General features: G+C 38.7%; 1 protein-coding gene across 3 annotated transcripts in view; it reads left to right on the top strand.

Moving 5' to 3' along the window:
* The window catches only part of LOC124177004 (unconventional myosin-XVIIIa), an 85,140-nt gene that overhangs the window by 29,645 nt on the left and 42,334 nt on the right, over positions 1 to 13,161 (top strand). For 2 of the 3 annotated variants that reach the window (XM_046558992.1, XM_046558993.1), the window contains 3 exons: positions 11,434 to 11,622; positions 12,309 to 12,485; positions 12,664 to 12,864. In XM_046558992.1, the coding sequence (XP_046414948.1) occupies positions 11,434 to 11,622; positions 12,309 to 12,485; positions 12,664 to 12,864 (567 nt within the window). Of the gene's footprint in view, positions 1 to 11,433; positions 11,623 to 11,865; positions 11,992 to 12,308; positions 12,486 to 12,663; positions 12,865 to 13,161 lie in introns of those variants that run through there. The other variant, XM_046558996.1, reaches the window with a different exon arrangement.

The following is a 13,161-nucleotide window of genomic DNA, read 5'->3' as shown; positions in this document are numbered from 1 at the left end:
ATTTTGCATAGTCACTAGGAAATTCTAGTGAAATTTTGCATAGTCACTAGGAAATTGTAGTGAAATTTTACACAGGTACTAGGAAATACTAGTAATATCTTGCATAGTCACTAAGAAATTCTAGTCCAATTTTGCATAGGTACTAGGAAATTCTAGTAAAATCTTGCATAGTCACTAGGAAATTCTAGTGAAATTTTGCATAGTCACTAGGAAATTCTAGTGAAATTTTGCATAGGTACTAGGAAATTCTAGTAAAATCTTGCATAGTCACTAGGAAATCCTAGTGAAATGGCATCGTTACGATAACGGTTTGAATATTGGTGAAATTACAAAAAAATATGGTACAAGAAATTATTTAATACGGTCGTAATTGCGATAAAAATTGTCAATGCTGCGTTTCTTTTCGTAATGTTATTGCAATGGTCGATTTTCAGAAAATTCGTTATTTCATAACTGTAGGGTCGTCCGAAATTGAGTAAATCGTAACTAAACAAGGGATACTCATGTTTGGGAAACTGAATTCCTTCAAAGGCATACTGAAATTACAAAACAATGGCTTTTGTTCCAGTGTTTGGTTATGTTGGCGCAACTGTAACTTCAGCCGGGTGAAAATATTTCATCTGCAAGTTATTTTAGTCCATCAAAAAATGACTGCAGGATCGAATAACATTCGTGGAATGTCAAAGAGACAAATGTCTCAAGTCAAGTAAAATGAAATTCCATTTATTTGTATATTGGTTGTGTAACAGACGGTTCAACTAACGCGACTGTATCTACAATAACTGTTCTGCCTTTTATTCTCCGTTTTAAGCTAAATCTACATTTGCATTTTACCATTCAGAGATGGAGTATAAAAAAAAAAACTCATCTCAGTCTCTTCTGTGTGTTCTTCTTCTCGTATCATCATTACCAGCAGAACGAAACATCATATCGTATTTCTTACAGTTAGTGTATTCAGGTTTACACTGAAACACGAATAAAGGTTGTTATTTCGGTTACTTAAATTTAACTCGTGTGGCAAGTTGATTTTTCTATACGATAAAAACTACCCTCCAAAAACAAAAACTTGATAATCTTGGCTGCTGATATTTTTTGTTCGATTATTGATGCAATAAGTCTCTCGTGAGTAGGCAAATAAATTTGGTATATTGCAAATGATTTGACGCTTTTTTCTGCCGACCTTTTGTTTGCCTGACATAATCGCAATCCTGCTTTCACATTCTGTACGTATCGTTACATAACTTGACATAACTTCGATCAAACTTATACCGGTTTTGAATTTGGCGAAGAAAAAATCATCGCCTATTAATTTGCATTGCCAAATTCTTTCTCTATTAGTCTTCAAACAGATTTATTCCTATGCTTGCAGGTATTATGTACGAATTTTAAAAAATCCCAACAGCTGTTGAGATTTTCTTAACCGTATCTTGAAATGTTTGAAGATTTATTCAGCTCTTCCGAAACTTTGTAAATTTTTTCATTGTTTTACAGTTTCTAAATATTTTTTCATTAATACGTTTTCCTCAGACGATTCTCGTTAATACGAACAGGAATTTTTAGTGCTGTTCATAATTCTTAGACGCTATATCATCTGCGATTATATGTTGAGCAACGTATAATAACTCAGTTTGTACATTTTCTGTTTCAGGTAAGGATTTCGCCTCTTTAAGCAAGACGTTGAAAAAATTCACACGTGAGTAAGTTCCATCGGTTATTCGCTCACCTTTAACTGTTGGCACTGCGTCGATATTAAGATCGGAAAAAAGCGAAGTCATTCGAAGGTGAAGAAAATCCGTCGCGTCTCTGCGAGTATGTAAAAACATGTTTCTTGATCGCGTGATTCGCTTATATTAAGCAGGGAATATAATTCATCTCGCTAATTGCTGTGCGAGCTCAATTGAGAAATAGGTGAGGTTTGATTAATCGAACTAATTCAGAAAGCGCTATTTGATTTCACTGATTACGAATACTCAGCTTGTTTTATGGCTCTTCTTGTCAAGATAAAGTATAGAAACGTATTTTTTAATTCATATCACGGACCGCAGAGTTATGACACGTACGTTTAAACTACGTTCCGTATCCCAAAATGCTTTTTTTCCTCTCTCTTGTGTCAATATTATTTAATATTAAATTATTTCTGTCAGGCCCGTCGTTTTCTCAGTCAGCCTTGTTCAAAATTCGTGTAATTCTTAACCACAGCAGCTCAGTCAGTCGAAATAAACGCTTCGGTCGTCGTGATGATTCCTGTTTTGGGCAGTTTGACCAGATTCCTTAATGGCTTTTTGGAAACGGGTTTTATTTTTAACGAATGCAGATATTTCGGATAGCGGCGTATGAGCGAAGACGATCGGTGGCAAAAATATCTTGAGACGATTTAAGCCCAGAAATTATCGCTTCTGACTGCGAGATTCACGTGATTATTTATCGGTGCAGTTAAAAAAATTTTAAAATCTCAAAGTGAGGAGAGTTATAGTTATTTGCCACCTTTCGCAGCTGGTTAATCAGCAGAAAACGGCGTCACTGTGCTTTTTAAATGCAACACAATTCAGCTCTGGTAATAAAATCCTCTCAACTATTCGTATGCAAACAGTCGCTGAGTAATTCTAATCCTGTTCCGAGATTTCTGATTCAAATATTGGAAATACCGTTTTGCGAAACTATCATAGGCCTGAACCCAAGGCCTACCGATCAGTTTATCAGATAAGGGAAATTCCGCATCACGTAGCATTTGCAAATCTTGCGTTAGTTGTATTCATTGCATTATATCCCCGTCCGTGATGTATCGAATGATAATTTCAAATTGCATTCCGTGTAATTACAAGCGGCTTGATGAATGTTAATGGTAAAACGCATATCCACGGATGTCTTGACAATTTCTATGCATCGACTTATTTATTCAATCACCGTCAACCCGAGAGGGGATATGCATCGATTCGTACGCAGATTTGCCCATTCGCGGTCTATTTTTTTTTTTATCAAATCAAATATCACCTCGGGGTGAGGAATGGCTGCCGTTGCGCGTATAGGTATAGCGGTACGTTGTAGGAACTCAATCGGGTCGGTTTGATTAATTAATAATCACCGACGTCGACAGTGACGTATTTACATATACAAATAAGAGACGCAGCTATAATCACAGCCCAGCTTGCAGAAGGCAGAAAAGCAGGTTGCTGCTACTGCCCGAACCGTAAGATAATAAATTTCACATTATAGTTCAAGTTGGCTCAGAGACGCCAGCAGCCAAGCTCAAACGTTTAGAGAAATCACAGGGACGGCGGCAGGACATATTTAGTTGACTTTTGTCAATTTTTCAACAGCTGTTGGGAAAGTTTTCAGGATTTTTTTTATAACTTGATGCAAAGAAAATTGGAAAAATTATCCTGGAAAACCAGGAAATCTTGGGGGATTTGATTTTGTACGTAAAAATCAGGGAATTTGTTAGAGAATTTGAGAAAGTAATTATTGTTATTTTTTTTTTTTTTTTGGAAATTACGTAATTATGAATCTTTCAATTTTTGATTAATGCTAATAATTTAAACTTATAAGATGATAATTTTCATCGCTCGCAACTTTCCTTTGCGAGGTTTTTTCATTTCGCTCGATTATTGGTATTTATCGATTATACAGAGATAATAACGATGGTATTATTAACGATATTAATAATTATACTTAAAACAAAAATTTTATACTTACAACTATGATAGTCTGCTTTTTTATTACTGAATTATTCACTTTCAAAGATTTATAAAATACGGAAACAGTATTTTAGAATGCGGTATTTCGATATGTTTAAAGTTTCAACAATACACGAATATGATCACTGCCATATTAATTTATTCATAACGTCAATAATACTGTATTCTCGAATAGCTACTCAGGTTTTGTTCACTCTTCGGTAATGCAGCCTCGAATTGCAGTATTATCAAAGAATTTAGCTTTCGATCAACCTTGCTCGATACGAGCTTTAGTCGCGCATATTCCAAAGAAAGAAATCAGAAAAAGCATAATTTCGGTCGGAAAAGAAGATAAAAGTCTGAAAATATTCAAACCCAAACCGAGTAGCCATCCTGTTTAAGGATTTGCAGCATGACGGCTGTTATTTTTTAACCGAATAATATAAAATCCGGTTTTGAACCTACACGTGCAAAACTTCAGTTATTCACGGTTTGCAATTCAAAGTGTTAGATACACAATTGAAATTTGCATAAGCCGCGGATCGATATAAGATAGGTGGAAATGAAAAGACGGCGAATGAACAAACATCGCTTATATTCTGGTAACAAATGTGTCTACAAAGGTACGTCAGTTCATCAAGCAGAAAAAATCAGGCACCTGCCTATGAATCTATAAAGTCAAAAGACGAGAGCTCGTCATGTTTCGAATCAGAGACACCACAAGTTTCCTTGCAGTTACGATCGTAAACCGGAATGGTTTCAGTTCAAGGCCGTGTATAGGGAGATCTTGTCAGCTCCGTTAATACCTATCGTGTGGCAATCGAAAGGTCTTTGCTTCTGTCACATCTCACAGCTGGATTCACGAGGCGGTTCGTGGTTGTATGGGAATTTCAGGTGTCAGTGACAGAATCCGTCTCGATACGATCGGCGTAGTACGAATATGGTAATGATTTAAGCACGCGTCCACGTCGGCCTGGATTTGCGGGGCAACCAAAACCTTAAAGTATGAATATAATCAAAGATGCTATTCGGATCGACGAGCTTCGCACGAATTATCGCTGCCGGTTAATATCGAGTACAACTGGATTTACCTTTTTATTTCCACACTCCTTTCAAGTCACAATATTGAATTATTCACATTTGAATAATAACCATCTAACAACCTCTTACCTGCAGCCGCGACCGATCGGTTAGAAGTAGGCGCAGTTTTCTACTTCGAAACACGTAGGAGGAATTCTTGCGATAATAGTCAAGGCTTTTCTCTACGTTACTGAAGTATTTAAATCCCCCGGGATATCGTGATATTATCGCAAAGTCTACGAGATCGAATCCCTTATCCGGTTGTCTGCACCAAATACGACGTCCTCGGATTTACTAACAATGGATCTAATTTTCCAGGGTGCAAGCCCCACACTTGGAAAACTTATATTCTGGTCACGAAAAAAATCAAAGAATATCACTTTTCTTAAATTGAAATTACAAACGATTTTTTTCGACGACAACCTTACTTCTTTTACAGAGAAGAAAATTTTTGCTCAAACTGATTTTTTTTTATTTTTTTGTACATCAAGGCAGTGGGTGACCACCTCCGATCCAAGTGTCGTTTCCTATTCATTGTAGTTTTTTTATCGATATAATTGCGTCGCTCGGATTGCGTTTATGCTTCTAACCGAACTGCATTTACAACTCTCCTCGTTATCCTTACTTGAAGGTAAGAATTTCTTTTCAATTTGAATTCAATATAAACCGAATGTAGAAGTGATAAGCTGAACGGTTTGGGATTTAGTAACTTACTAGAACTAGGAAAATGTGTGGGAAAAACTGCGTTTTAGTTCCTGGAGAATCTGGAAATGTCATGGAACTTTTTTCCCAAAAATTTTTGGCCAATTCTTGGTTGATTCTCATATCCTGTCTGTCCGCCACTAGAGTTCCGGTTCATCAGTTGCAGGCGAAATTTATTTTCAACCAGACACCGGCTTCGGATTCTACATTTAAACAAGGTGTTGTTGTAGTGTTAGCATTTGCATTAATAGAGTCTTTACGTTATATATTAGATATTCTTCCTCCCTGTGTCTGCATTATCTCCGTCCAAAAAACACGAGATTTAATCTGAATACCGGCAAAGAGATATTGTAATTTGTCGTCTACCATTTGTCCAACTCTCCGATATTCGATCCTTCAGCAGCTGCACGCATATGGCTTTCCGCCAGGTACTAGAATCCGCATCATTTCCGTATGTTCAAGGCTTTTTTTAATCCGACCAACTTCAACCTACTACGCCTGATGTATGTATATTCTTATCTCAGTCCGCGAGTAAAAAAAAAACGGTCACATAATATGCGTATTTCGCTTTGAACTCCTCCCGGTGTAATTATTGTTTTCTTCATCCTTTCCCCGCTTCTCACAGGAGATCGTGTTTCTTCACATGCGTCACGCGGTGCAATCTTCCATTTGTATCGGTTCGACCGAGACCCTCTCATTTCTACTTCGAATTTGCAGTATTGGAGAATGGTATCAGGCCGGAGATTGTAACGTTATTGTATTGATGCATCTTTAAAAAAACAATCGTTATTTTACAATCTTAAACTGACCTGAAATTTAGCAAACCGTTAATACTCCGTCAAGAAACTCAGAACTTCGAAATTCAACTGCTTCAGTTATTCTAAAGGTGCGAAATAGTATTTTTATGTTTCAACGTTGCGATACGGTAACGTTACTAACTTCAGCCTTGTAGAGTGGTGAGGTTTTTCTCACTTTTCGTGACATAGCATCTCGTTTCAAGAGCTTATATGTATATTTTTCTCAAACAGCGCAGATGTATCGCGCAAAATGAAATATCTTAGAGCCGCCCGACGTCAATTGGCGCAATCAAAATTATCTGTTTTATTGGGAGATTGAAATTGCGATGCGACACTACCGGGCAATCCGCAAACTAATAGTAATGGCCGCTCTGTGTATACAGCTGTCAACGCGTACTGAATGTGTTTACATGCGTCTACACCACACGTGACGAATTAATCACTTTAATCACTGATGTTTGCCTATTAACAATATACTAATTTTTATCATACTCCCATATATAAACACAACAGTCGTATTGACATTGTACAACTAGCGCCACTCTGTCCACGGTGGTTGTTTTCATTACCAATACATTGTAAGAAAAGTGTGGTTCTGGACTTCCATTCTCTAATTTGAATCTAACACTTCCCCTCGTGTCAATTCGACACTATCTGATGTTGAATTTCTCAATTGATCACAACAATTGTTCAACAGTATTCAAAACTGACGAATTTTGGTCAATTATGACACCATCATTTACTTTAAAGCATTTTCAACTTTCATGATCTTTACGCACGAATATGATAACTGTCGAGTTGCATTCGCGCCCCTTGTTATTTCGATTTGTACGACACTTGTCGGGGATACCAAAGAGACGTACGCGAATTGGCCAATAGCGCCAAATACGGATGTGCAAACAGCCGAGCAAGGTTGCCAAATCGTTGTCTTTGCGTCATAGTAGAGGTGGAGTTCCTTTGGTGCCCTGAATATGGTCAAAATGTAGGTATATTTTTTGATTCCGTACAGCGCGTATGGAGAGATTGCCAATGCTGCAGCCATTGTTTTGCATAACTGACAGTGCCGACGGTCGTAAAACATGAAAACCACGCACCCATCGTACGCAGCATCGAATTTTGTTACGTACATGGCGTATGCATACGTCGTTTTGTTGGTTTACGACCTATATAACGTCACATGCTCAGACAATTAATTTGACGATGTGATGGAGTATCTTCTTCATTATGAAAGACCCGTTTGTACCAGCCAAGTTGGATTCGTGAACACATAATGGCACCCTTTTTTAAGGCTCTCGAAGTTAAATGTACCTACATCGGCACCAATGGAAAGCGATGATGATGATAAAGAACGTTCCTTAGTTCGGTTTGATGAACCGATTTTACATAGTTCTTTACAACAAATGAGATTGAGCCATCAATTTGTACGTAACAACTGTAGTAAATCTCATCTAGTATATCAAATTACTAGGTGAACCTGTCACTCCAGTAACACCCAAGTCGCAATGATGTAGTCATTATTCAGTTGCTGCTGTCAATCAATTTCCCAAAGAGATTCGTTGGGGACAATCAGTCGGTATTAAATTCAATATCCCGTGTGATGATCCATATTAACGTGATGCCTGAATCCTTAGCGAACGAAAATCCGCTGGATACTTCTTCAAAAGTTTACCTTTCGCTTATTCGGCAGTTATATGTACGTGTTTTTTCTCTTTGTGGTCGTGTTCAACGGTTCGAGTTAATTTCATATGTAACCGTACTGTCTTTTCACGCCTTGTACAATATTCAAGATTGTAAATTTCGTAAGAAGCATTCGCGGTGCGGCTGACAAACTGCACCTCGAAGTGGTACATGCAAAACCACAGACTACATTGCACTACTTTGGAAAAGAAAACCAGCCGCATAATATGCAAGCCTGTTCCAATTACCTCGCGGTGTGCGTGAATAGCTAAATGAATGTACGTGTGATTGCACACTCTTGAGTCATTAATGCTGTGTAGAAAGGGAAACTTGAGTATAACACCCGGTCTACGCGCGTGACTTCGTGGAAATCTAAAAGAAGCTGTTATAGTACCAGAGTCGCTTCTTAACTGTTTACAACACCCCGGAATCGAGGGATGCGCATGTTCAGTATCCAGTTTTAACCCCACGCATTGAAAAAGAAGGTGAAAAACGAGAGAAGCGCCAAGTCAAACAATAAACACAACTGTTCGTCTTAACGTGGAAGTCGATCGTTTCAGCTTCTCGTGGTGGTACTACGAGAGATCACCGTGGTTGAAAGGAGATATCTGTATGAGATAGCAATGAAACCATCGAGTATGCTTAAAGTTAAATACACCGTGAACTTTTGACCCCAGCAGGTTGCCACCATTTACAGCATGTCAAAGGGGAGTGAAGCTCAATAACGGGAACGATTCATTAAATTATCTACACTTCGGCTTGTTAGTCGGATTAATTGGTGGGATAACTTCGATCATTGCCCCCCAAGACCTTTCCTGGTCCGCGATGCGAGTATAGCAAGCTGCGGTCATCCTATAATCGTACCTTATAGAAAGTAGAAAGAGAACCGGGTTCAAAAAATATCTGGTTTTCGATTTGTGATGATCCCCGTTTCGATCCAACGGCAAGAGAACATATCTTACGCGGTTTGAGAAATCCGAGAATTTTTAAGCTAATGGAGTCGCCCACTTAAGATGAACCAATCTAGCTGCATTCTTATCTAGTATTGCCTGATAATCCACAGCTCGTGACAGGTTTAGAAAGTTTTTCGTGTTCTGGTGCATTGCAATTCGACCATAAAATCATCTTTAATATAGTAGAACCTCGATTATACGAATCAATTGGAACCGGGTCTAGTTCAGATTAGCGGAGATTCGGATCGTGGAAAAGTAATATTAGACAAAACTATACCGCATGACAAATAATATTAGAAACATAAAGCACATATTTTTACGTCAATTTTACAAACATAATGTGTTCCTTTAACCCACGTTACATCGTTCTCATTACTTTTGCTTCTGAAATTGCTCAAAATATCTTTTATTTTAACGTAAGATTGTAAATGAACCATCTCTGATTTTTTTTTATTCTAACAACCGGTTTATTTATTCCAATCTTTCGGCTCTTGGTTCCGATAACAGAGGGTTCGGATAACGGAGGTTTGGATAATCGAAGTTTTACTGCATAAAATACCGGAAAATACATTCCTAGCTCTCAATAACAATACAACTATAATAGAGGTAGAAAAAAAAAAAAAACACGTTGTTTATTGCCCTGATTTTTTCCGTGAATTTTTGGTGTTTGAAACCGTAAAATTTACTAATTAAATCATAATTATATTAGATTGGCTCTAGTTTTTATGTTATTATAGCATTGTAAGAGGTGGGGGGTTCTAACATTTTGCAAACAAAGACGGAAGATAGATGCTAACGCTTTCACCAGGATTTGAGAGTGATGGAGGAACGATATCAGGGTCGGTGGGATTGTCACATAGTTCCCATAAACCTTATAAAGGAGAACCTTCATTAGAGAACTTTCTGAGAATTACTATATTTTCTATATTTCTTTCACTTTTGTCTGAATAAATTAAGTATAACTAAAGTCATTGATGGTATTTTTTTGATAAACTTAAGATATTTTTAAAAAGAATCGAATTTTTCATCTAAATATCGCTTTTTAGAGTAATATGTGAAAATGTCGATAAAATAAATAACAAGGGTCAGTTTTGAAAAACTACGCTTACTTCTAGGGTCGTTGACATCAAAACTTCCTGAGACCACTCAAATATCAAGGGCAACAAAACCATTGTTGACCAGTGTAATCATTTGCTAGTAAAACCAACTTCCTGGTCACACGTCTTCCCTGTTTTCAATCAATATTCCAACCACTGGAACAGACTCCTCCCTTGCCATAGCCAGATCTCAGCCAACACGTGCAACTCATATGGTCTGCATGACTTGCGGCAAAGCGAGTAGCGTTATAATTAGGGCTGCGCCGTTTTCAATGAGAATAAGGTTCACTGAGCTACATGCATCGCGCTGCCTACTCGAGATGCGCATAGTCTGAGGAAATAAACATAACCGACGTTGATGAACATATACTGGAGCAGAGCCTGGGCTGTACCACGTGTGTGTGCATACGCCTATATATAAGAGATGTCGAGTGTTTTCATGTCTATGCACGAAGAGCCACTGTTCATAGACTGAGGTTACCATCGGTCAAGTATCGCTTTGAAGTGAACCGCTCCTAAGTAGCAGGTTTCCAGGATTCCAAAAATTGACGGTACTGTTTCTGTACAAGTATTTTTCAACAACCCAGTCCTATGGCAGTGCCTTATCAGGTTTTTAAACCATGGTCAGGTAAGTCAGATCCTGTGAGATGTCAAGTCCATTCGTATGGGATTTTGGAACAGGGTCGACGTTTTTTTTTGTTTTGTACTGTAACTGTGAGACACCCCCGGATGCATACAAAGTAAATCTAGTCGTCGAAAAGTTTAGAAAAGTTGCAGGACCGTTAGAAACTTCAAGATTCGTGAGAATGATACCATTGCAACTATTTCTAATCCTAGCTGAGTCGTCTTTATGACATCGCGAGCTGATTGTATCACGCATTGTGTCGCGTGGGTATTCACTGTGACAGTAAAAGACATGACTGCTGACTTTCTTGTTACCGTAAGTCGGGCTGATGATTTCCATAAGTCACACTTTCGATGCCGGGCGCGTTCGAGGATGAGGAAGACGCAGTGTGAAGATTAACACCCATGAAACGTAGCAAATACCCAACCCACCTTGCACTACTATGGGACACGAGTGATCGAACCAACGGCACAATCTCATACGTGAACTCGCGCGGTGATGAACTCGGTTGAAAATGCTCTTCTTTGTCGCTCTTTGTCTCTACGTTTTTTTGCATATCGTCGGTTTTGCGTTTCCCCCTAAATCTCGGAGGTATGGCAAATCCATCCGGGTATACTTCGAAAAAAGCGCCGAAAACAGTGAAATGGTACGAATGTCATTGAACAACAAAAATGATCACCTCTGTTTGCAATTTGAATGGTATTGCCTACTTACGAAGAATAAAACAAAATGACTCCTTCACATTTTGCGATTCCCTGACTAATGAAGAACAAGTAGAATAAGTATTTATTTGTTACACTGATAAATATGTGTATTTTCATTTCACAGGCACGATCAGAGGAACATTTGGCTCAGGAACAAGCATGGCTGGCTGCGGAAAGAGTTTGGCTTCTGCACCGGAGCGGTTTTTCCGCAGCAACGAGATGCGGCATCGCGGATCCCGACACTGGAAAACTTCGCGTACGTCTTCTTCCTTCCGGCGATGAGGTCCTGGTTGACGAAGAAGATGTTGAAAAGGTGAATGGTTGGCAGCTTCGGACAATATGACTAACTTTTGCACTTCTGATTTAGTCAACACCATTGTGAATGGATTATATGATCTATTTTACCAACCTTGTCTGGAAATTCGTTCCATTTCCAAGGGTTCAGATTTTACGTACAGTAAATTTATCACTGTATTCGTCGGCCGCGAAGTATCGATAATATTATTGTCCGTGTCAGTTTGCCCTTCTCAGCGTTTGAGAATCAGTCAACACAATAGTTGCCGAGTTGGGCCAAGATAGCTGTGCGACCAATTTAATTCCTCTCGACTTAATCAATTATATTTTATAAAGTTGACGACTGTTTTTAGTGTTACTGAAAATGACGTACTGGATTCGCGTCAGGGTTTGTAACGTAGACACGTTTTACGCTGGGATTGGTTCTGTAACATGTATGATAGAAAGATTGAATTAAACATCGTCGCTTCGAACAAATTAGAGTGTCTCGCTAACACAATCAGTACTTCATGCATAATTGAATTACAGTATTTCTCTTGCTTGTATTGTGCTTCGTGAGTGAGCGAACATCACGATCGATGCGTGTCACGTCTGTGCTTTATAACAATCGGATGAGTTGTTAAAAGCATGAAAAACGGAATCTAGTACTGAAAGAGTCGGTTAAATCGACTATGAAATAAAATGTATCGTTTCTATTCCCTGCAGGCAAATCCACCGCAGTTTAACAAGGCTGAAGAATTATCGCAGCTGCGATTTTTGAACGAATCATCGGTGCTGCATACCCTCAGACAAAGATACGCAAGCAATTTGATTCACACTTATGCTGGCGAGAGCATGATCGTAATCAATCCAGTCGCACCTCTGGCTATTTATTCTGAGAAGGTGAGCCTGAGTTTTAATATGATTTACTTTTTCCCGCGACCTTGGATCGCGAATGGTTTCAAAGGAATGACTTGTACTCGAAACGATAACGTCCACAGGAAACAACAGCAACAATTATAGTACGAATGACCAAACCGTGCGCTTAAATGATTTTTCACTCTTTTTCCTTACGCTGCAGGTGGTCCACATGTTCAGAGGATGCAAAAGCGAAGACATGCCTCCACACATTTACGCCATGGCGCAGTCAGCTTACAGAGGGATGTTGGCGACTCGAAGAGATCATTCCCTTGTCTTGCTCGGTCGTAGCGGTGCTGGAAAAACCACAAATTTCAAGCACGCCTTGCACTACCTCGTCTTGGCCGCGGGAACTGTAAATAAGGTCAGAATTCATTTATCTAGCTGACAGATACACCCGTTTTATGCTCATGAATTTTGAGAGTGAATGATACGTGCGAACGGATGATTTATGCATAACCTACTAGACGAGATGTCGGTTATGGGCTACAGAGATTGTATGCTTAATCCTACTGGACAGTATATCATTTGAGTTACGGTATATTTCATCACTAGTTGATAGAAACTCGTACAATTCGGTCAGAATATCCGATGCTTTTATTACTTACATTTCACTAGCGATGCTGGATTGAGAAAGGCTACTTTTAGCAATTACGGGAGT

Source organism: Neodiprion fabricii, chromosome 2, assembly GCF_021155785.1.
Source record: "Neodiprion fabricii isolate iyNeoFabr1 chromosome 2, iyNeoFabr1.1, whole genome shotgun sequence".
Lineage (NCBI taxonomy): Eukaryota > Metazoa > Arthropoda > Insecta > Hymenoptera > Diprionidae > Neodiprion > Neodiprion fabricii.
The sequence above is the reverse complement of the archived record's forward strand: the minus strand, read 5'-3'. Positions and strand labels throughout refer to the sequence as shown.